At 38.5% G+C, this 25,190-nt stretch overlaps 1 protein-coding gene across 1 annotated transcript in view; it reads right to left on the reverse strand.

The window, feature by feature from the left end:
- Positions 1 to 25,190, reverse strand: part of MOGAT1 (monoacylglycerol O-acyltransferase 1) — a 56,505-nt gene that overhangs the window by 19,697 nt on the left and 11,618 nt on the right. Inside the window, exons 2-3 of the mRNA XM_053709961.1 lie at positions 24,558 to 24,693; positions 13,148 to 13,326 (exon numbers count right to left, since the gene is read on the reverse strand). Coding sequence (XP_053565936.1) covers positions 13,148 to 13,326; positions 24,558 to 24,651 — 273 coding nt within the window. The 5' untranslated portion in view covers positions 24,652 to 24,693. The remainder of the gene's footprint in view (positions 1 to 13,147; positions 13,327 to 24,557; positions 24,694 to 25,190) is intronic.

The following is a 25,190-nucleotide window of genomic DNA, read 5'->3' on the forward strand; positions in this document are numbered from 1 at the left end:
GTCCTTGCAAAGAAAGGTGGCTATATTGGTCACTGATTTGTTTTTGTTTTGTTTTTGAATGTCACAAATGTATATTTGTGAATGTTGAGATGTTATATTGGTTTCACTGGTAAAAATAAATAATTGAAATAGGTATATATTTGTTTTTTGCTAAGTTGCCTAATAATTATGCACAGTAATAGTCACCTGCACACACAGATATCCCCCTAAAATAGCTAAAACTAAAAACTACTTCCAAAAATATTCAGCTTTGATATTAATGAGTTTTTTGGGTTCATTGAGAACATGGTTGTTCAATAATAAAATTAATCCTCAAAAATACAACTTGCCTAATAATTCTGCACTCCCTGTATATATATATATATATATATATATATATATATATATATATATATATATATATATATATATATATATATATATATATATATATATACATATACACACATACACAGTGAAAAAGTGAAATGGATATTGTATTATCAAATAAGTTATAAATTAGATGTGATGTGGCCACTAATATTATGTTTGTTTACTAAAATAAATGCATAAGGTAGAGCAGCCAATCTCCTGACAGAAGAACATACACAGGAGCCTAGCAGCACAAAAATGGATCATTTTAATAGCATCCTTGAAAAAGTTGTACATTCACACAAGCTAAGAATTCCAAATGAATGCCAACTAAGACCTCTTTAAACATAGCAGGAAAGATAAATCTTTGGGCAAGAATTAACAGTTCAATCTCCAATCAGTCAACTTGAGAGACGGCAGATTTTTGATGAAAGAATGGGTCTTGACATAAAAGATTTGGACAACGAGGAAAATGCCATATTTGAGCACTGGACATCTGAAAAAGATCCGCATACAAAGTCTTGCCTGGCCATGCAGGAGCTATCAGAATGGTCAATGTACGCTCTTTCTTAAGACAAGCAATTACTCTTGACAGAAGCACAATTGGAGGAAAGAGATACACTAGCTGAAAATACCAAGAAACTAAAAGAGCACCTATTAATTTTGCTAGGGGTCTTTGGGTCGTACTCCATATCTGCGAAGCTTGCGATTCAGAAAAGATGCCATTAAAAAGTCTATGGGAGGCACCAACGGCAAATCAACTGATTCAATCTGGAGGTTTTCAGAGACCATTCCCCTGGATAGGGAGATTGACTACTCAAATAGTCTGCCTGCCAAATGTTAACACCTGGAATGTGAATTGCTGAAACTGCACATTGATGGGACTCTGCAAAGAAAAAAAAAAAAACAGAATTTATGTTTACCTGATAAATTTCTGTCTCCTACGGTGTGTCCGGTCCACGGCTTCATCCTTACTTGTGGGAATATTCTCTTCCCCAACAGGAAATGGCAAAGAGAGCACAGCAAAAGCTGCCCATATAGCTCCCACTCTGGCTCCGCCCCCCAGTCATTCGACCGACGGTTAGGAGAAAAAAGGAGAAACTATAGGGTGCCGTGGTGACTGTAGTGTACAGAAACAAAACATTTTTAAACCTGACTAAAAGCCAGGGCGGGCCGTGGACCGGACACACCGTAGGAGAAAGAAATTTATCAGGTAAACATAAATTCTGTTTTCTCCTACATTGGTGTGTCCGGTCCACGGCTTCATCCTTACTTGTGGGAACCAATACCAAAGCTTTAGGACACGGATGAAGGGAGGGAACAAGTCAGGTAACCTAAACGGAAGGCACCACAGCTTGCAACACCTTTCTCCCAAAAACAGCCTCCGAAGAAGCATAAGTATTGAATTTGTAAAATTTGGCAAAAGTATGCAGAGAAGACCAAGTCGCTGCCTTACAGATATGATCAACAGGAGCCTCGTTCTTGAAGGCCCATGTGGAAGCCACAGCTCTAGTAGAGTGAGCTGTGATTAGTTCAGGAGGCTGCCGTCCGGCAGTCTCATAAGCCAATCGGATGATGCTTTTCAGCCAAAAAGAAAGAGAGGTAGCAGTAGCTTTCTGCCCTCTCCTCTTACCAGAATAAACGACAAACAAAGATGATGTTTGTCTGAAATCCTTTGTTGCTTCTAAATAGAATTTTAAAGCACGGACCACATCTTGGTTGTGTAACAAACGTTCCTTCTTTGAAACTGGATTCGGACATAGAGAATGAACAACTATTTCCTGGTTAATATTCCTGTTGGAAACTACTTTTGGAAGAAAACCAGGTTTGGTACGTAAAACTACCTTATCTGCATGAAATACCAGATAGGGAGAAGTACACTGCAAAGCAGATAATTCAGAAACTCTTCTGGCAGAAGAAATAGCAACTAATAACAGAACTTTCCAAGATAGTAACTTAATATCTATGGAATGCAAAGGTTCAAATGGAACCCCTTGAAGAACTGAAAGAACTAAGTTTAGACTCCATGGAGGAGTCATAGGTCTGTAAACAGGCTTGATTCTGACTAACGCCTGTACAAACGCTTGTACATCTGGCACGGCTGCCAGACATTTGTGCAACAAGACAGACAGAGCAGATATCTGTCCCTTTAGAGAACTAGTTGACAGACCTTTCTCCAAGCCCTCTTGGAGAAAGGAAAGAATCCTAGGAATTTTGATTTTACTCCAAGAAAAACCCTTGGATTTGCACCAACGGATATATTTGTGCCATATCTTATGGTAAATCTTCCTAGTCTTTCTGGCTTGAACCAGAGTATCTATAACTGAATCTGAAAACCCACGCTTAGATAGAATCAAGCGTTCAATTTCCAAGCAGTTAGTTGCAGAGAGACGAGATTTGGATGTTCGAATGGACCTTGTACTAGAAGATCCTGTCTCAAAGGTAGCTTCCATGGTGGAGCCGATGACATATTCACCAGGTCTGCATACCAAGTCCTGCGTGGCCACGCAGGAGCTATTAGGATCACCGAGGCCTTCTCCTGTTTGATCCTGGCTACCAGCCTGGGAAGGAGAGGGAACAGTGGAAACACATAAGCTAGATTGAACGACCAAGGCGCCACTAATGCATCCACTAGTGTCGCCCTGGGATCCCTGAATCTGGACCCGTATCGAGGAACTTTGAAGTTCTGACGAGACGCCATCAGATCCATATCCGGAGTGCCCCATAGTTGAGTTAACTGGGCAAAGACCACCGGGTGGAGTTCCCACTCCCCCGGATGGAAAGTCTGACAACTCAAAAAATCCGCCTCCCAGTTGTCTACTCCTGGGATGTGGATTGCAGATAGGTGGCAGGAGTGATCCTCCGCCCATTTGATGATCTTGGATACCTCTGTCATCGCCAAGGAACTCATTGTTCCCCCCTGATGATTGATGTACGCTACAGTCGTCATGTCCGACTGAAATCTTATGAATCTGGCCTTCGCTAGGTGAGGCCAGGCCAGGAGCGCATTGAATATCGCTCTCAGTTTCAAAATGTTTATCGGGAGAAGGGACTCTTCCCGAGACCATAGACCCTGAGCTTTCAGGGAGTCCCAGACCGCGCCCCAGCCTAAGAGACTGGCGTCGGTCGTGACGATGACCCACTCTGGTCTGCGGAAACTCATTCCCTGAGACAGGTGATCCTGAGTCAACCACCAGCGGAGAGAGTCTCTGGTTACCTGGTCTACTTGAATCTGGGGAGACAAGTCTGCATAATCCCCATTCCACTGTTTGAGCATGCACAGTTGCAATGGTCTTAGATGAATTCGAGCAAAAGGAACCACGTCCATTGCTGCAACCATTAAACCTATTACCTCCATGCACTGAGCTATGGAAGGCTGGGGAATAGATTGAAGAACTTGACAAGCGTTTAGAAGTTTTAATTTTCTGACCTCTGTCAGAAAGATCTTAATTTCTACAGAATCTATTATTGTTCCCAGAAAGGGAACCCTTGTAGACGGGAACAGGGAACTCTTTTCTACGTTCACCTTCCACCCGTGAGACCTGAGAAAGGCTAATACAATGTCTGTATGAGCCCTTGATCTGGAAAGGGACGACGCTTGGATTAGGATGTCGTCTAAGTAAGATGCCACCCCAATGCCCCTCGGTCTTAGAACCGCTAGTAGGGACCCTAGCACCTTTGTGAAAATTCTGGGAGCAGTGGCTAAACCGAACGGAAGAGCCACGAACTGGTAATGTTTGTCCAGAAAGGCGAACCTTAGGAACTGATGATGATCTTTGTGGATAGGAATATGTAGGTACGCATCCTTTAAGTCCACGGTAGTCATGTATTGACCCTCCTGGATTGTTGGTAAAATCGTTCGAATGGTTTCCATTTTGAATGATGGAACTCTGAGGAATTTGTTTAGAATTTTTAAATCCAGAATTGGCCTGAAAGTTCCCTCTTTTTTGGGAACTACAAACAGGTTTGAGTAAAACCCCAGATCTTGTTCCGCTGTCGGAACTGGGTGTATCACTCCCATCTTTAATAGGTCTCCTACGCAATGAAAGAATGCCTGTCTCTTTATCTGGTCTGAAGATAAGCGAGACATGTGGAACCTTCCCCTTGGAGGAAGGTCCTTGAACTCTAGAAGATACCCCTGAGAGACTATTTCTAGTGCTCAGGGATCCGTAACATATCTTGCCCAAGCCTGAGCAAAGAGAGAAAGTCTGCCCCCTACTAGATCCGGTCCCGGATCGGGGGCTACCCCTTCATGCTGTCTTGGTAGCAGCAGCAGGCTTCTTGGCCTGTTTACCCTTGTTCCAGCCTTGCATTGGTTTCCATGCTGGTTTAGGCTGGGAAGCGTTACACTCTTGTCTAGAGGCTGCAGAGTTAGGAGACGGTCCGTTCCTGAAATTGCGAAAGGAACGAAAATTAGATTTGTTCTTAGCCTTGAAAGGCCTAGCCTGTGGGAGGGCATGGCCCTTTCCCCCAGTGATGTCTGAAATAATTTCCTTCAATTCTGGCCTGAAAAGGGTCTTACCTTTGAAAGGAATATTAAGCAGTTTTGTCTTGGACGACATATCCGCCGACCAAGATTTTAGCCAAAGCGCTCTGCGCGCCACTATTGCAAAACCTGAATTTTTCGCCGCTAATTTAGCCAATTGAAAAGCGGCATCTAAAATAAAGGAATTAGCCAACTTTAGTGCGTGAATTCTGTCCATGACTTCCTCATATAGAGTCTCCTTATGGAGCGAATTTTCTAGTTCCTCGAACCAAAAAGACGCCGCCGTTGTGACAGGAATAATGCACGAAATTGGTTGGAGAAGGAAACCTTGCTGAACAAATATCTTTTTAAGCAATCCTTCCAATTTTTAATCCATAGGATCTTTGAAAGCACAACTGTCCGCAAGAGGAATAGTCGTGCGCTTGGCCAACGTAGAAACTGCCCCCTCAACCTTAGGGACTGATTGCCATGCGTCCCTTCTGGGGTCGACAATGGGGAACATTTTCTTAAATATAGGAGGTGGGACAAAAAGGTATACCTGGATTCTCCCACTCCTTGGTCACTATGTCCGCCACCCTCTTGGGTATCGGAAAGGCCTCAGCGTGCACAGGGACCTCTAGGAATTTGTCCATTTTGCACAATTTCTCTGGAATCACCAAAAAGTCACAATCATCAAGAGTAGTTAGCACCTCCTTAAGCAGGGCGCGGAGATGTTCTAACTTAAATTTAAATGCCACAATATCAGGTTCTGCCTGCTGAGAAACTTTTCCTGAATCCGAAATTTCTCCCTCAGACAGACCCTCCCTCACTGCCAATTCAGACTGGTGTGAGGGTATAACAGAAATTATCGTCAGCGCCCACTTGCTCATCCTCTGTATTTAAAACTGAGCAATCATGCTTTCTGGGAAATGCTGGCAGTTTGGATAAAAGATTTGCTATAGAATTATCCATTACTGCAGTTAATTGCTGCATAGTAACAAGCATTGGCGCGCTAGATGTACTAGGTGTCGCCTGCGCGGGCAAAACTGGTGTTGACACAGAAGGAGAGGATGATGAACTATCCCCAATACCTTCATTTGAAGAATCATCTTGGGCAACCTTATTAAATGTGACAGTACTGTCCTTACTTTGTTTGGACGCCATGGCACAATTTGAACATACATTTAAAGGGGGAACCACCTTGGCCTCCATACACACAGAACATATGCTATCTGAAGGTATAGACATGTTAGACAGACTTTGGCAGGCTATTAATGCAATAAAACCGTTTTTAAACAAAACCGTTACTGTCTCTTTAAATAATAAAAAGAGTACACTTTATTTCTGAATGTTTGAAAAACTATGAAGGAAATATCCGATCTTTACAAAATTTGCACCCTAGTGTCTTAATGCTTTGAAAGTATTGCACACCAAATTTCCGGAGCTAATTGTTCAATTTACCAGTTTAAACCCACTACAGTCCCTGCCACAGCCTTTGCTGCGGCTTTTACCTTCCTTGGGGGTTATTCACCACAGAAATAAGCCTTCTTGAAATCGTTTTTATGGCCACAGGACCCTCTCACATGAAGCTGCATGCACTGCTTCCAGAAGTAACTGCGCAACTGAGGCACGAAAATGAGGCCTCCTCCCTCTGCATACCAGAGTGAAGGGGCCTTCCTGACTAGGATTAGATGTCTAAACAACTGCCAGGCGTAATAAAAACGTTCCCAAAAGTGTTTCAAATCACAAAACACTCCAAAAGTCATATAAATATTATATAAATCAATCGATTTAGCCCACAATAGTGTCAACCAGTAGAGAGCCCATTTATAAGCCTTCATTCTGTTATGAGTCTAAGAAAATGGCTTACCAATCCCATAAGGGAAAATGACAGTCTTCTAGCATTACTATGTCTTGTTAGAAAAGAGACTAGTCATACCTGGAGCAGAAAAGTCTGCAAACTGTTCCCCCCAACTGAAGTTCTCTGGTTTCAACAGTCCTGCGTGGGAACAGAAATGGATTTTAGTTACTGTTGCTAAAATCATACTCCTCTTTTAACAGAACTCTTCATCACTTTCTGTTGTAGAGTAAATAGTACAAACCGGCACTATTTTAAAATAACAAACTCTTGATAGCAGAAATAAAACTACAACTAACACCACATACTCTTTACCATCCCCGTGGAGATGCTACTTGTTCAGAGCGGCAAAGAGAATGACTGGGGGGCGGAGCCAGAGGGGGAGCTATATGGGCAGCTTTTGCTGTGCTCTCTTTGCCATTTCCTGTTGGAGAAGAGAATATTCCCACAAGTAAGGATGAAGCCGTGGACCAGAAACACCAATGTAGGAGAAATACATCCCACTTCTTCCATTGTAAGTGCACTGAGTAACTCCCTGATGATTGTGCAATTTTCAGGTCTCCAGTGGTAGCCTATATCAAAGTTCCAGAACATTGATTGGTAACCTCACCTCCTGAGGAGCCCAAACTCCTGCAATATCTGAGATTCCAGACTGCTCCCCAACCTGAAAGACTTGCATCTGTGTTAATTATCTCCCAAGATAAACAAAAGGAAATAGATTCCCTCAGATATGGCCTGGAGAGATGTCCATCAAGAAAGTGACTGCCTTACTGAAGGAGCCAACCAAATAAATCAGAGAGATTGTTGCAATTCTCATTCCATTGAGTCAACATGCAAAGCTGAAGCAGATCAAAATGTGCAAAAGTAATGCCACCATCAGACCCACTACCTCAATACACTGAGCCACTGAAGGAGCAGCAAAGGACTGAAGATTTAGGCAAACTTTCTGAAGTTTGAATTTGCGTTCTGTCAAATACAGATGCATGGACAGAGAGTCTATAACTTACCCCTAAGAAAGAGACCCTTGTCAGCAGAACCAGCGAGCTCTTGCCATCTTACCTTAACTTCCAACCATGACTGTGAAGACACAACTGTTTGTTGGTTTGAGAGATTGCTAAAGTTAAAGATGGAGCCTGAACAAAAATATCATCCAGATAATGAGATATACCATGATGACCTCGGACTATTGACAACAAAGCCCCTAGAACCTTGGTAAAGATTCTGGGCACCGTCGCTAATCCAAAAAGAGCTAATGATTAGTAGTGTTTGTCCTGAAGAAACCAAATTGTGATCCTTGTGAATGGGTACATGAAGATGAGCAACCTGTATGTCTATTGTGGTCATAAACTGACCCTGTTGAACTAAAGGAAGAATAGTTCTGATAGTGTCCATCTTAAAAGAAAGAACCCTCAAAAATGTATTCAGAGTTTTCATTCAAAAAAAGGGTCTGAAAGTTCTCTCCTTCGGATCGATTAAAAGATTGTAGTAGAAACCCTGACCTTGCTCCAAAGGAAAAACTGGAATAAATCACTCCCACGAACACGTTCCTGAACACACTGAAAAATAAAATTTCTCTTCTCAGAAATCCTTGGCACGAGACAGAAGGAGCATCCCCCGGAGGAGGCAGGGACCGAAAGTCTATTCTGTAACCTTATGATACTATGTTTAGTACCCAAGGGTCTTGAACAGACTATGACCAGGCCTTTTGATCAATCTGCCATCTATAAGCAATAAGTCTGGGTTGGGGGCTGCACCTTTATGTTGATTTAAGATTGGAAAGGGACTTCTTGCTCTGATTAGACTTGTTGCAGATTGGATTAGGTTTCCATGTTGGACTTCTAAGCAGAGAAAGATCTCTGTGTTTAAGACTGACAAAAAGGAACAATTATTAGGTCTACCCTTAGACTTCGCTCTTATTTTGTGGGGAAAAAAAGGCTCCTTAAGCATGTAACAGACAAAATAATGGCATTTAAACATGGACCAAACAAAACCTTTGCACAACAGCCAAACCCACATTGTTGTATCATTAATGTGGATAATTTCAATCATTGCATCACAAAAAGAGTTAGCTAGTCTAAGAAACTGTATATAGTCCTGAATATCCTCCAATGAGGCCTCATCGAAAACTATATCAGAAAAAGAGTTGCACCAAAGAGATGCCACCCCAACAACACAATCTATTCCAACAGCTGCCTTGAGCAAAACTCCCCCTAGAAAGAAGGATTTTCCAAGATAGCCTTCAAGCTTCCTGTCCATGGGATCACTGAAAGAAGTGCTATCCTCCAATGAAGGCTGTCTGAGCTAATGTGGAGATAGCTCCATCTACCTTAGGAATTTACACCTAAAGTTCCAAATTAGTAGCAGTGTTCGGAAATGGAAGAAGAGGAACACTAGGTTTGTTCAAATTCTTTAGAAATTAGTTTAGAAAACCTTCCACAGGCTTAGATGTTGGCTTAAAAATTAAGTCCAGATTGTAAATAGAGTACTAAACCCCTAAAGTCAGAATCACCCCCCCAAAGCAAAGTGCACAAAATGTAAATGTAAAATAATTTTGATCAGGAATAGATTCCTGTTCAGAGGATATTTCCCCTGATGAAGACTGATTAAAGGCATCAGAGTATGAATCCTGAACAGAACCAGATGGACAGGTAAATCACCTCTAATAGAAGGCTGAGATGAAATATGCTTTCACTTACTTGAAGGTGGCATAGTTGCCAGGTCAACTATTTCTGAAATGTTGGTCCTTAAAACCTATGTTAAAGTCTATGGGACTCCCCTGAGAGGGTCACACAGAGGGGGAACAAACCACCTTAGGAGGAACAGCTTGAGACTGAAACTCATGAGAGCTATAAAATTGAGGTTGAAACTCATGAGAGTTTGAAAGAGTTCAAGCAAGAATTGCAAGGTTAAGCTGGATGACAGAAGGAGGATGAAGGACCAGTTCCAGCAACATCTGTGGCTGGCTTCATATTTAAGTTATACAGCCCAGTATTCTCCCTCTCTTCAAAGTTTCACCTTATGAGTGAACACTGGGTAAAAAAAAAAAAAAGCTGTTCTCTTGAGCACCTCAAGTCTTCACCTATTCCTTGGAGAGGCAAAAAAAAAAAAAAAAAAGACTGGGATGGATTAAAAGTTCTGGTGTAAGTTGTAATTGCCTCCTCCTCGTGGCCAGGTACTGGTTTCCCAATAATGAGAACTCGGACCACTTTAAGAAGAAGAAAAACAACAAACACTTTCTGAGCAGGTTAAAAAACAAACAAACAAAAACAAACATATACAACATTTACTTGAAAGGTTATAGTACTGTATATAGGTGGTGTTTCAACATTCAAAAGAAGATTATAGTACAATGTCAATGTAAATCAAATGGCCTTAAATTAAAACTTTTGGTATGAAGAGAAGACAAACATAAGTGCAATGTAACATGTGCATTTCTTATTATGCTTGTTTACACTACAGCCAATTAAACCAAAATAGTCACGACCTAAAAACTTAATTTAAGGTTATCATTGCACAACACCTTTAGCAATCTTGTTAACTCCAAGCATTCTTAACCCTCCACAAACCCATGTGTTAAATATGTCTTATAAGCAGGAAAGCCTCTATGCTTTGAGAATAGAAACAAAAAATTACTCTGGAAAACAAGCAAGGACTTTAAAAACTTTTAGCAGGGAATGCTACTGTGTACTTGTTCATCAGCCAGGAGATTGGGGTGATCTGACAGGTAAATCAGCTCCTGCCGTTAGTAAAATAATGGATGTTATCAAAGAATATCAAAAGAAGACATTGAATATTTATGATCATACATTTTTCACAGACATAAATCACAAAAATAGTTCTTGTAATTTACATGTTTGACTTCATCACATATTATATATTTATTAAACCTTACTTTAACTTTTTCTTTTAAACAAAAACTACTTCAACGTTGAAGAATAATATGAAGAGCTTCAAATGTTTTCTACCAGTACATAATTCCCAAACTCTCTCAAAATAAGCAATAGCTTTAGGTATGTGATGTATTTAAATAAGACATAAACAGTCATCTTTAATGTGGAAAAATGATTTACACCGATCATTTAACAGGATACCATTAAAAAGGAACAGTAAACACTGACATTTTTATATGAAACGTTTACTTATGTGCAATTAACCTTTTACCGCCGTTATGCCATTGTATTCCGTCACAACAGCGCTAGGCTTTAAAGCCGTTATGATGTAATACAAAGTCATAGCCAACGGTTGTCCTGAAGCCTACTGCGCTTGCAGGATTTGATCGCGGTCTGGAGGGCGTTCCTAGCATCATAGGGATGCGCCCCAGACCCGATCCCATCATTGAGTGATTTCAATTTGTCTACATCGGAACGTTGTTCCGATGTAGACTTTATAACCCGGTCACGAAGGCGTTAAACAAATTTGAAATATATTTTAATTATTTATTTTGACCCCTTTTCATGTAATTTAGCTCTGAGAATTGATTAATTCCCAATTCTCAGAACTTAAAAATACACACTGCTGACTTATGTCTCAAATTGGCTTCAACAGATAACAACAACTGCAAAACAATTTACTGTATACTAACTTTATGACTATGAAGCAGTTGCAGTTCAATATGGGGGCCTACAGGGGCCAGTGCCCCTGTAAAAATGTCCTTGGCCCCCCTGAGCTTATCAGTGAAGTTGATTCCTTCTTTTGCTGCAGTGTCATTGTTATTCCGCACTCGCCTCCTGAAGTCAGAGCCCCTCACGTGACATCATCATTCTGCTGCCAGTGTTTCTCCTTATGATGTAGAATCCTTCGAAAAGGAGCAGGGAAACCGGACCTAAAGTTGGCTTATCCCCCTCCCCTAGGACCTTTGATTTATCCCATTGAAGATCCCCATTCTTCCAGCCGCTGGACTCCTAATTTGCCACCTACAGGTCCCCACATTATCCATCCCCCAGGACCACCCCCATACTCCGCGTTAACCCCCCTGGAGGATCCCCTTCACCACCCAAAAGGATAACAATATACCTTCCAGCAGATCTCCTCACACAATTCAGCGGTTCTCAGTGATCGTATACTATTGCTGCAGCAATGTCTGAAGTTCTGCCCTACACTGAGGATAAGATGGGGCATTACGGCTCTGATGCCGAGGTTGGGCAAATATCATTCAGCTGCCGCCTGCATGATACCAGTTTCTTTTTTGGGGGAATCAGCAGACGAGATCCCCCAAACTGGGGCAGGTCGGTAGAGCTAAGAGAGGTAAGAGGGATGTAAACACCTATTGGATAGAATTATGTCTGCATAATTTCCCAAATCTTTTGTCTCCATTCATTCATCTATTTCACTTGCATATTCTCTCTTCTGCAGTTTACTGCTCTCACCCCCTGCAGCCTCTAATTGGGTTTGTGTCATATATGGCAAGGGGTGCATATGTCCAATTTAACCGTTTGGCTACCAAACAGAACTGATACGCTTTAATGTTTGATTCATGGAACCAATGTGGCAGCCAAATAGGTAACGGAGTCTGGGATGCTTATGATATTTAAGGGTTATAATAAGATTTTTAACAGGTTATTCCTTTATACCACTATTGTGAAGCCTGGAGTGGATTAGTATAACGTAATTACCTCCAGGTCTCTCTTGTATGCCCATAAAAAAAATATTCTAAAGGTTGCAAGGGTGGGTATGCCCATAAAACATTCTAAAGACTGAAGAGCTGATCTGAGGTGCTTGCCTCCATGCTGTTCCTATGTTCGGAATGTCCCCCTTGATTAAAGTGAAGGTCCAGTTTGATGAATTAGTGCCCGGTTTTTAATAAACCTATTAAAAACAAGGGCACTTTAATTAATAAAAATTGACATTTCACCGTTTTCTTTAATAAAAAAAAAACAAAAAAAACCCTTACCTTTTTATCCTGAATGCCGCCCCAGTGATTCCCCGACCGTCGGAAGACTCTGCAGACGTCAGAAATGACGAATCAGGCTTCCTCCAATCACAGCTTCCCCCGGGGGAATCTTGGCCTGATGCAACACTGTGATTGGAGGAAGCCGGATTAGTCATTTTGGACCTGTGAAGACTGCTTGCGGCGGGCGGAGGAAGTGCTGGAGCAGCTGCCAGAATTAAAAGGTAAGTTTTTGAAGAAAACAGTGAAATGTCAATTTTGATGAATTAAAGTGCCCTTGTTTTTAACAGGTTTATTAAAAACCGGGCACTAATTCATCAAAATGGATCTTCACTTTAAACACTGGCCCCACATTGGCCCACCCAGTAAAATTTGTCTAGAACCGCCACTGCTATGAAGCCTTGTTGTCTGTGAACTAAAGCCCTGATTGGCCCCAGCAAATATTGGGTGGAATTTGGCTAAAATTAACTGCAAAAAAAGGATGTTAATGTTTTTCAAAAAAGTTAAGACTTCACTGATATGTTAAATCTCTAACACCACAACAGACATGTAATTTCCAAGGTGTTTACTGTCCCATTTTGCTTACCCTGATAGGAAAATAATCCTTAAAGTATTTCCATACTGTCCAGCTCCGGACCCATTCAACTCTTCTACCCCCAGCCTGGGGGGTTTCCCAGTCCAAGTAGAGCCAGAGAACATAGAGTGCAATTAGAAGCCAAAATCTTGCAAGGACCAGTAAAAGGAATATCCCTAAACAACACTGTGCTGTAGGAAGAAAGGGAAAGGAATCACATTTTGTAAACTCCTTAAAGCTGGACATGTTGTTGCTCTCAGTAGAATTTCTATGGAACATATATATATTCCCATTAACAAATGTTTTTGTAACAAAACTACAGTAAAACCAGTTGGTCTCTCAAAGATAAAATTGTTTATGTCTCCACTTAACTTGGACTGTATTGGTGATATCATGAATGAAGTATACAAAAAGGTAGAAACCGAAGTAGGAAAGATAAAGGGGTCTAAGACAGTTTCTCACTAGTGTAGAGGGGGGAAGAGTGGCCACAGCGTGGATAGTTTGATTAGTAATCACCAAATGCTGATAGAAGTAAAAGTATCCTGCATGTAAAGTCACAAGCCCTCTCCAGAGCGGCTGACAGAACAAGGCAGCACTAGATGAAGCAGGCAGAAGTAGTGTCATCTGTCTTTAGGGGGTGCTGTATAGCCCCAACAAAACAGGTAAAAGGGACAGTGTACTGTAAAATAGTTTTAACCTTAAAAGGACACTCAAGTCAAAATATTTTTTTATGATTCAGATAGAGCATGCAACTTTCCAATTTACTTTCATTAGCAAAATGTGCATAGTCTTTGTAGTTACACTTTTTGAGTCACCAGCTACTACTGAGCATGTGCAAGAATTCACAGAATATATGTATATGCATTTGTGATTGGCTGATGGCTGTCACATGATACAGGGGAAGTGGAAATAGACATAACTAGCAAAAAAAATTAATCTACTAATCATTTGGATGTTCAGACTAAGTGCTATTGCATTGTCTTTTTATTGTGCGTTTGTTGCTTGTGCAAATCTACTATCTTTACTGGTCCTTTAATGTGCTTATAATGAATTGTTAGGCTAACTGCAGAGCTAAAAATCTATGGTAAATCACTAATTTGGCTATATTTTTGTATATGAAATAGCTGCCTCAACTAATTTAAACAACAACCTAATCAAACAGGCTGAGCCTCCTGTGAGAGCAGACCTCATTAGCTTATCTCTGTATATTTACATAAAATCATCAATATCTTATCTCTCTATACACAATGAGACCAATACTAAAGGGTCTAATGTTAAAAGGATCATCACAATAGCGCAAAGTTATAACGGTATCCGCATAGTGATAGAGATTGCAGGTGAAATGTTCTAAAGGAATGAAGTCACTGTTAGAAAATGTAGTTCTAATATTGCAATCACACTATAAAAAAAAAAGTGTTCTTTTAATAAAACATTTGGTACAGTGTGATTACAATATTAGAAATAAATCAAGTTCACACTATACTGAACAAGTTTACTTCTAATACTGCAGCCGCACTGTAACAAGTGTTAATATATAATACATTCGGTACAGTGTGATTGCTATATTAGAACTAAAGTTCAGTGCAGTGTAAACTTGTAGCAGTTATACAAACACAAATGTTTAAAAAGACATTTATTTTTAAAAATACATTTTACATAGTGCAAAGTTTAAAAAATACTCTATTGTAAAATAAAAAAAATGAAAATTTCCTGTACATGAATCCTGTTTCTAAAAAAGGAAAGAACACGCCAAAGGTTAAAGTGAAGGTCAATTTTTGGTATTCTAAATACATCAGTTTGAAGTTTATGCTTAAAACATTAAAGTCGCTCACTTTATATGAATAAATATTGATTAGTTTGCAAAGAAAATCTATATTCAATGTACCTTCGTTAGCACGCTTAGCTCCGCCCATACAACACTTCCTTATTCTTCTCCTCTCACGCCGCTATGTTTATTACTACCGGACTACGCTCGTGCACCCTTGTTGTCTTTGCAGTGCGCATGCGTATAGTTAGCTCAATAGCGCATGCGGAGCAAATTAACGAGGATGCGAGTGAGCGACGCTGTGGATTGAAAGTAAGAACAATGTTAAGAGCGGACAACGCATGCGCGTAACATGAACGCGCATGCCGACGATGATGCAATGTTTCTTTACACGCATGCGCGGAAGGTCTCAATGACGAAAGTAAAAAGGGGCTGGACGCCACAGGGTCCAACAATAGATTGGAGGTTAAAAGTGTCACTCAATAGAGGCTCGCTGACAGGCGGAATATACTGCATATACGGAGCACATTAAAAACGTCAAATTTTAAACTTTTGCTTGGATTTATCGAGTATTTGATGAATGAACATCATACTTATTTGGGATAACATTAAAAAATGCTAAGCACAACCCCAGACTTGACCTTCACTTTAACACTGTTAAGATAAACTTAATTAAAATACACAATATAGTATTTTATTTCCTGCTCAGGAGCTGAGATGTGTTTGCATGGGTTAAACACATCATTAGCAAGGAACATTTGTGAACGAATTGCATGCTCTAATGAATTAGTTAATATATTGTATTATTATGTAATAGCCAAATGATTATCTAATATGTTTTGAAAAACATAATGCTACAATTTGTAACAAATATATTCTTAGAGATATGAAACACAATTTTTTTTCTTTCACGATTCCGATAAAGCAATTTTAGGCAACTTTTTAATTTTCTTCGTTCTCTTGGTATCTTTTGTTGATCGGCAAGGAGGTAAGCTCAGGAGCAGACTCATTTCTAAAACACTATATGGCAGCAGTTTTGCAAGACTGTTATCCATTTGCAAGAGCAATAGAAGGCTGCATTATTTTCTGCTAGTTTCTGTCAACAAGTTGCGTCATGCTCTTGAATCTGGTTTCCACCCTAAACACTCAACAGAAACTGCTCTTACAAAAGTAGCAAAACAATTTGCTGTCAGCTATAGCAAAAGGCCACTACTCCTTACTTATTCTTCAGGATCTATCGGCTGTTTAGGACACAGTTGACCATCCTCTAATACAAAGTCCACTTTCTTTTGGCATCAGAGATACAGGTTTGCTTCCTATCTCTCAAACCGCTAATCAAACCATCCCCAAGCCTAAAATCCTTTAAGAGATCCCTCTCTACAGATCTCAAAACAGAATGCACCTGTCATGGTTGATTATGTATTTCCTACCTCTTCTATGTTAAATGTTGCATATAGTGTGTATTAATATTGGTTTTGTATTCTATAGTACAATGTTTTATGGACCCAGGACATACTAGAAAACGAGAGAAATCTCAATGTATCCTTCCTGGTAAAATATTTTATAAATAAAATAAATAAATTTAGAGTTTCCTTTAACAGTATATCTCCTGTTCCTTTGCTCTCTCACTAGGGAACTGGGTTTCAAACCTGTCCTCAGGCATCCCTAACAGGCCACAGTGAAGTGGAGCACAGGTGAAATTTACTGCTTAGTAAACATTGTTGTTTTACCTGCTCTCATCCAAGGTAAAAACCTGGCCTGTTGGGGAGGACCGATGGCCAGGGTTGAAAATCAGTGCACTAGGGGTACTACAAGACTGTCTTGGGTCCCTTGCTTACTATAACCTAATCCTAAATGACGTTCCCTCTCCCCCCTCCATCTATCATGAAGGCTTCAGTTAGAATCATCAACCTATGACATTCATCTACATCAGCGGCCGACATTTCCTACATACACTTTAGAATACAGTTCAAAATAATAACCTTAACCTACAAAGCACTCAGCAACCTAACTCCCAACTATATTTCCTCACTCTTCTCCAAATACTACCTGACACAACCTCTGACCTACGTCTTCACTCCTATTATTTCTACTTTTCTCTCTTGTCTCCAAGACTTTCATGTGCTGCTTCTGTCCCCTGGAACGCTATACCCAGCTCCAGCTGACTGTCTCCAACCTTGTTTAGAGTTTCAGCTGCTCTTTAACTAACTAGATGAGTTTTCAGAGAGGCTAACAGCTCGCTATGGGTTTTCATCCTAAGCAATATAAAAAACTTGAACTGCCTTAAATCACTGCTGTAACTACAATCCATGTAACAAGCTACCCCAAAACTTATGTATCTGCTCCCTCAACCTCTAGACTGTAAGTTCTTTGGAACTCCTCCTCTACTAATGTGTTTTGTTTAGTCTTATTGTGAATTTGTATCTTATGACAAACCTTTGTCATTGAACAACCTGACTTTTGTACCCAGCGCTATGGAATTTGCCGGCGTTCTACAAATACATCATAATAATAAACCATACGGTAATCATTCTTAAGCACTTGATTAACATTCCTCAAATACATTATTTCTATTTTAATATGTCCCAAAATTTAAAGAGACATGAAGTTAAAAATAAAAAGTTCATGACACAGGTAGAGCGTACAAATTCAAAAGTCTTTGCAATGTACTTTAAATTACCAATTGTTCCTTTTTTTTCTTGGTATTGTTTGTTGACCCTTAGCTCCTTTCCATGAGAGCATACAGAGGTAGGTTTAGGCTCAGACGTGTTTTGAGCACTTTATGTTTAACATTGGAGCAAACAATGTCTTAAGTATGATATGGCAGCAGCTGTTAACACAAGTGCACACTTCTGAGCCAAACTAAATATGCTCAGGGAAAATCAATTATTAAAGGATACTAAGAAAAAGGAGGTAAATTTCATGATATAGCATGATATGCATGGATTGCATGCTCTGAATCCTTAATGCTTAAAGGGACATGAAACCCAAATTTTTTCTTTTGGGATTTAGAAAGAGCATGTCATTTTAAACAACTTTCTAATTTACTTCCATTATCTCATTTGCTTCATTCTCTTGATATCACTTGCTGGAAAGCATATCTAGATATGCTCAGTAGCTGCTGATTGGTTGCTGCACATATAGAGGCCTTGGGTGATTGGCTCGCACATGTGCATTGCTATTTCTTCAACAAAGGATATCTAAAGAACTGAGAAAATTAGACAATAGAAGTAAATTGGAAAGTTGTTTAAAATTGCATGCCCTATCTGAATCATGAAAGTTTAATTTTGACTAGACTGCCCCTTTAAGTTTGACTCCCATGTCCCTTTAAATGAGAGAAACCACATGAGATTAACCTATCATAGTCTAAGAATAACTTTATTTAGACTCTTGGAAAAAGTGTGTGAAAGGTGAAAGTCTGTGTTTGACTTTATGTTAATTCAACACCACCTGTGAAAGTCACGAGCTGAGAGCAGAACTTCCTCAATTTACCAGCTGGAGTTTTGACAGCCAAATGTTTAAAGGAACATCGCTACAGAAAAAAAAAAAAAAAAAAAAAAGTTTATAATATATAGTAACCTCTCTCCAATTCTGTATGTTAACTATTGAGCCACATAAATGGTTTATAGGATATTGTTTAAAACACACACACACCAACAAACCCATCTCCTACAAAATATAACCCAGTGTTCTAAGTGTTTTCTAATTTGAAATAAAGGCAACCTGCTGTCTGTGGTGTCTACAGCAAGAAACTGGAAATCTCCCTACAGCCCCTGCTTTGTATATGTGGATTATTTATAGGCTATATTTTCTCCCCAGAAGCATATATTTTAAACACAATCATGGCAAATCTACTCAATATGCAGATTTCACATTTTACTTGATTTGGACCAGAGACTCAGTTGCCTCAACCCAAATAAAATTATTATTACACTATATACCCATTTAATATAGTGGACAAGATGACCTATTCTCGGTTTTGAAAATAAATGGTAAAAATATTTAATGACTTCTGAATTAATTGACAATTTACCAACATATTGGCGATTGAGTCCTGAAAAATACAAACAAAGATACATCACAATGTGTGACAGAATGTACAATTAAAAAAAAAAAAACACAGCAACACTACCCCTTTCTGTTATCCTTGGTTAATTGGCTTCCTTCCATGACATATCTAAATATGCTAAGTTGAGTGCATGTATCTTAAATACTATATGGCAGATGCATGATAAATGTACACTCCTGGGAAAAGCTAAATGGGATCTCATAGAAGGGAGCCAAGTTTCAACAAAGAATACCAAGAGAAAGATCAAAATTGAATAAAAAGTAAGTAGGAAAGTATTTTAACATTGTGGCCTATCTAAACCATAACGTTTAATTTTGACTTCATGTCATTTTAGTCTTCTGTACAAGTGGAGTTTAAACTCATATTCTTCTTCTTATATTTCAAAAACTTTATTAAAAATAATATTAACAGAAAATGTTATCTGCAAAGTACATAGGTATACAAATTGTTACATTTGCTTAACAATTAATAAATAATGAGGTCGTGAAACAACATCAGCTAAGGCCTGGAATACAGCAGGTTGTCCCTAAACTCAGGTCGAGAATCACTAATAAAAACACCATTTTAATATTATTTGCTACAACACGAAGAGAACATGAAATATAAAGAAAACTGATGACAGACTTCTCTGTAAATTTTAAAGCAGCTAAATAAATTAAGGAATGCAAAGGGATAAATCTAGTACAACGCAAGTTTAGCGAGTCAAGATGCATGTAGCTATGACCACAGATGTCTACACTTCCTAACTGGAAAGTCACTTTCATCCAGGGTTGATAAGAATCAATGATTTAACAAAAAAAAAAAAAAAAAAAAAAAAAAAAAAGAAGAAGATGTATGTTAAATACAATTTTTTTTTAAACAAAATGATTATCTATCTAAAGACAGTTTCTCTTTAAGGATTTTTTTTAATAAAATAAAGATACAGACTTGATAAAACAATCTTAAAGGAACATAATCATGAAAGAAAACTTTTGGGTTTCAAATAAAGCATACAATTTTCAGATTTACTTCTTCTCTTGGTATCCTTTTTTGAAGGAAAGCAATGCCCTACAGGGGTATAGCTGAACAAATTTGGTGAGATAGGGAAAAGCAGCTATTTCCAAGTAGTGCATTACTTCTGAGCCTTCCTGTGTATGCTTTTCAACAAGAGAACGAAGCAAATTGGAAAATGTAATCATGAAAGTTTAAAAATTTTGACAATGCCATTGCTCCCTTGCAAATCTCCCCTGCAAATCTATGTGCACAGGATCAATCCATCCTAAGTTTCATGAAGCTTAATGCATAGAAGATTGTTTGGAGTGGAAAAGATCTGCACAAGGACCTAAGTGTGAGAAATTAAATATAATGTTTTAGTTAAATAAAACTATTTCAATTATTATTAAGGTAATCATTTTTCTCCTAATAAAGTATAGCTGAAAAGTTGACCAACTCTGAATGATTAAAGTGAATGTAAAATTGAATGAATGAGTGCACTGTTTTTAAAAATACTATATTAAAAAAACAACAACAACAACAAAAAAAACAGGGGAACTTTCATTCATTAAAATTTACATTGCAGTGTTATGTTTTTTTTTAAATACCTTTTTCTTTAGGAAACCCAGACCAGCAATCCTCCGCCCACAGCTCCTCTGTACTTAGTATATTGATGACCAAACCAGCTTCCTCCAATCGTTGCATGGCTTCACAAAATTGACGCTCCAGGGTGCACACCATGATCGGAGGAAGCAGGTTTCGTCATTGTTGTGTTAAGTACAGAGGAGGAAGCTGCGGGCGGAGGATCGCCTGTCTGGGTTTCCTAAATTAAAAGGTAAGTATTTAAAAAGACTGAAACAAATTAACAGCACTGGAATGGAAGGTTGAATCTCACACAGTAAGAGCTTGTTAACCACACACAATGTTAAATAAACACAAAAGCACTTAACCAATATTGAGTGTGAGGAATATAAACAATGTGAAATTAGGTGGATTAACATGAAAACTACAAAAGCAATGAAAGATTAATCAAACTCAATGTTCGTGAACTCTAAGAAGGTGTAAAAATTTTTTTTTTAGGCTTGGTAGGCCAATGCTATCAGTCACCAATCAGCAGTCCAGGCTTCGTAATGAAACCGCAGGTGGTTTGAAGGACAAATCTCAGGTGATTTGAAAGACAACTTTATATCCGCCCCTTAAAGTGGCTTTAACCTTCTTGATCTTCTTGGACTTTTCTTGGCACACTTTCTTTCAACAATAGGATTTATCCGGGTGCTGCTTTGGTTTGTGACAATTTCTGCTGGAAATCTATAAAAGGAAAAAACAAGCGCAACCCAGATTCAAGGTAGTAAGTCACTTTATTAAAAAGCCCTACTGCGCAAACAATATGCACTTACAGGAGGGAAGTAAAAATGTGCCTTTAAAATGTAGCTTGAAATGAAATCCTTGGCTCCTACACCGTCATAGGTCTGTCTGACTTCAAGTCCTTAGGTGAACAGTTCATAGACAGAGTGAATAGAGCTTGTAAAACCGCCTGGTTAGCGTGATAGATGCCAATTCAGTAGCTGAAAGTACCGGCTCCTCTAACCCTTTTGTTTTACCTTAACGCGTTTCCTCTGCACTAAGCAGACTTTTCGTTCATTCTGTTACACAAATCCTCTTGAGAAAGTCTGCTTAGTGCAGAGGAAACATGTTGAGGTAAAACAAAGGGGTTAGAGGAGCCGGTACGTTCAGCTACTGAATTGGCATCTATCACTCTAACCAGGCGGTTTTACAAGCTCTATTCACTCTGTCTATGAACTGTTCACCTAAGGACTTGAAGTCAGACAGACACCTATATTGACGGCATACGAGCCAAGGATTTAATTTCAAGCTACTTTTTAAAAAAGCACATTTTTACTTCCCTCCTGTAAGTGCATATTGTTTGCGCAGTAGGGCTTTTTAATAAAGTGACTTACTACCTTGAATCTGGGTTGCGCTTGTTTTTTCCTTTATAGATTTAAAAAAACGTGGCAATCTAAAGTTTAATAAATGAAAGTGCCCCTGTTTTTAATAGTATTTTTAAAAACCGGGCACTCATTCGTTCAACTTTACATTCACTGTAACCTATTAAACTTGAGATAGTTCATCTCCTAATAATTTAATTAATTTCAATTATCTATTTATGCATATATAATGATATATAACCAAATCAATAATGGTCTGATATAACTAGGAAAATAATCTGAAAAGTTATTATTCTAAAAATGAAAACCAAGACTTTAAATCAATCTTACTGACTAGTAATTTAAATCAAATCCACCCTGCTTCCATCCCAAAATGTGTAGATCTCACACACGTCATACAATATAATTCTCAAAACACAGTGTTTCAGCACTAGGTAAGTAAAAATACATTGCTTCAAAACAAAAAATATACGGCTAAATAAATCTAAAACTCTGTGTTTATTTAACAGAAATATCATCAAAGGGCTGTTTTGTAATAGAGTGATGTTCCAGGGGGGGTGGGGGTAGACAAAATGAGAAGTGATTTACAACAATTGGAGGTTTGGACAAATGACTGGGATCTAAAGTTTAACACAGCAAAGTGTAAAATTATGCTTTTAGAGAAGAAATCCAAACGTTAAATGGATAGTAAACCCCCCAAAAAATTCCCCATTGTTTGAAACATCATATCTAGTTGTTTAAATCAACAAATAACACCTATTAGCCATTTTTTAAATTTACATACAAATTGCAATTGAAAATAAATTTTATACAGTATATATATATATATATATATATATATCGGTTTAATCGGTAACGTTTCGGGGAATGCTCCCCTTCATCAGATGAAGGGGAGCATTCCCCGAAACGTTACCGATTAAACCATCTGTTTAAGTTAAGCCCAGAGAGTGCCGTTTTCTTTTCTAATAATATATATATATATATATATATATATATATATATATATATATATATATATATATATATATATATATATATATATATATATATATATATATATATATATATATATATATATATATATATATACACACACACACACACACACACACACACATACACATACATATGAATATACATACTGCCAAACCCTTATTTTCATTATGCTGCAGAATTAACAAGTTCTACCTAGGTAGAACTAATATGGCGTCATGCATGCGCATTTACACAAACTTGTTTCAATGCATGCGCATATCGGAATTCTCTCCTAGTGTTTCAGCCGCCATGTTATTACCATCTCGCCGGATGCCGTTGAAGAGTCGATTGATCGGCGATTAAGAATGTATTGCGCATGCGAGTGCCCACACATTAGATTGCGCATGCCGAGATTGAGGAGAGGCATTCATTTAAATATTGTAATTAGCTGTTCAGTGCTGCAGCACCATTGGAGGAAGGGAGGGAATGCATTATGTTACTCCAGCCTACATCTATGGGCGGCCGTTATGGCTGTTTACAGAGAAACTGATGTATAATTTTCTTAAACATTAAAGCTTCATTTTAAGGTAAGCTTTAATCATTTTTAATATATGGAACCTTAACTAAGTGGTTGTGTATTTTTTAGAATGCTGCAAAGTAAAGATTTCTAACGCTTTAATTACAGATTCAATGACACTGTACTGACTGCTATAAATGAGGAACGGATTTGGGGATTATTTTAGATGATTTAAAATGTAGTAAACAATGTAGTACTGCAGCAAGTAAGATATTTTCAGCAGAAATAGTAAGGCTCTTATGCCACTTTATAGATCATTAGTTTGGCCTCATCTTGAGTATTGTGTGCAGTTCAGGAGGCCATATCTTCAGAAGGAAATAAACAAACTTGAATCTGTGCAAAGGAGGGTTACCAAAATGGTACATGGTCTAAAAAATAAAACTTACCAGGAGAGGCTCAATGACCTAAATATGTATAGCTTAGAGGAGAGAAGGGAAAGAGGTGATATGATAGCAACTTTCAAGTACGTTAAAGGGCTTAGTAAAACTGAGGCTGTGGGTATTTTACATAAAATGGAAAATTTAAGAACAAGGGGTCATGATCTCAAGCTGAATGATAGTATATTCAGAAGTAATTTGAGGAAGCACTTAATTACAGAAAGTGTCATTGATTCATGGTATAAACTTCCACAAGAGGTAGTAATGACAAACTGTGTGGGACAAGCATACGACTATCCTACAAACTAGATAACTTTATACTTTAAGGAAATATCGGGCAGACTTGCTGGGCCTATAGCTCTTATCTGCAGTCAATATCTAAGTTTCTAAACTATTAAACTAAATATTATATTAGAATGGGAGTGAACATTTCTGCAATTCAGTACAATTGGCCCATGTTATGGATACACATCCATCATAATCCGATGCTTATACTGAAAACGATTAATGAATTTCTAGCATTAATTTAATTTACATGGGCTCAAAAAATAAAAGCCACTGTTTCCAATATTTTCCATTTGGGAATGTTGCTGTAATTATTATTAGATTTTGTTAGTGATATTGTGGTTGCTGAAATAGCGACTACCACTATGCAGTTGAATACCTTTTACATTGCAGTTTTTAAAATGCAGGTGCCAATATATGTTTTAAATTAAATTAAAATAAATAACAGTATCTTACCCAGCAAGATAAAGGAGAATACCCATTGCAGCACAGCAGCTGTCTGTAGCCTCCGGGCCAGAGGAATATTAATGGGAGCAAATTGAATCTTCATGTCTCTTCTCACTTCTTTATATAAAGATTTAATTTGCAAAGCCTGCAATAAAAAGGAGGAATTGTATCAGTGCAAGTACCTCAGACAGATCATTCCTGCCCCAATTTTTGAGACAAGAAACAAAATTAGAATGTGGAAATTAAAGAGACATTAAACACCTCTTCCTTTTGCATAAAAATTATGTTTGTCCCACGCTCCCTAGAGAGGCCAAAAACCAAAATCTATAACCTAGGTTTATAAAAGGGACATTAAAGACTAAATCCTTTTAATAAGCATAGTATTGAAGTGATTCCCCACCTCCCTCTAGACTGGTGAGTGCCACCATGTTGAAATACGGCCTTCAATGCTGATGTGTTTTCACATGTGTAGAAACCCTCCTTCAGTAACTTACAGTGAAACCTAAGTTCTAAAATTGCAACACCTATATTTAGAGGGAGGTGCATGTAGTGTTTAGTGACCCTTTAACCTCTTACTGGTAATTTCAGAGAAACAACCCAAATATACTGAAGCATTTTTAGCATTTTTGCTATCACTCCATT

Source organism: Bombina bombina, chromosome 4, assembly GCF_027579735.1.
Source record: "Bombina bombina isolate aBomBom1 chromosome 4, aBomBom1.pri, whole genome shotgun sequence".
Taxonomy (NCBI): Eukaryota; Metazoa; Chordata; class Amphibia; order Anura; family Bombinatoridae; genus Bombina; species Bombina bombina.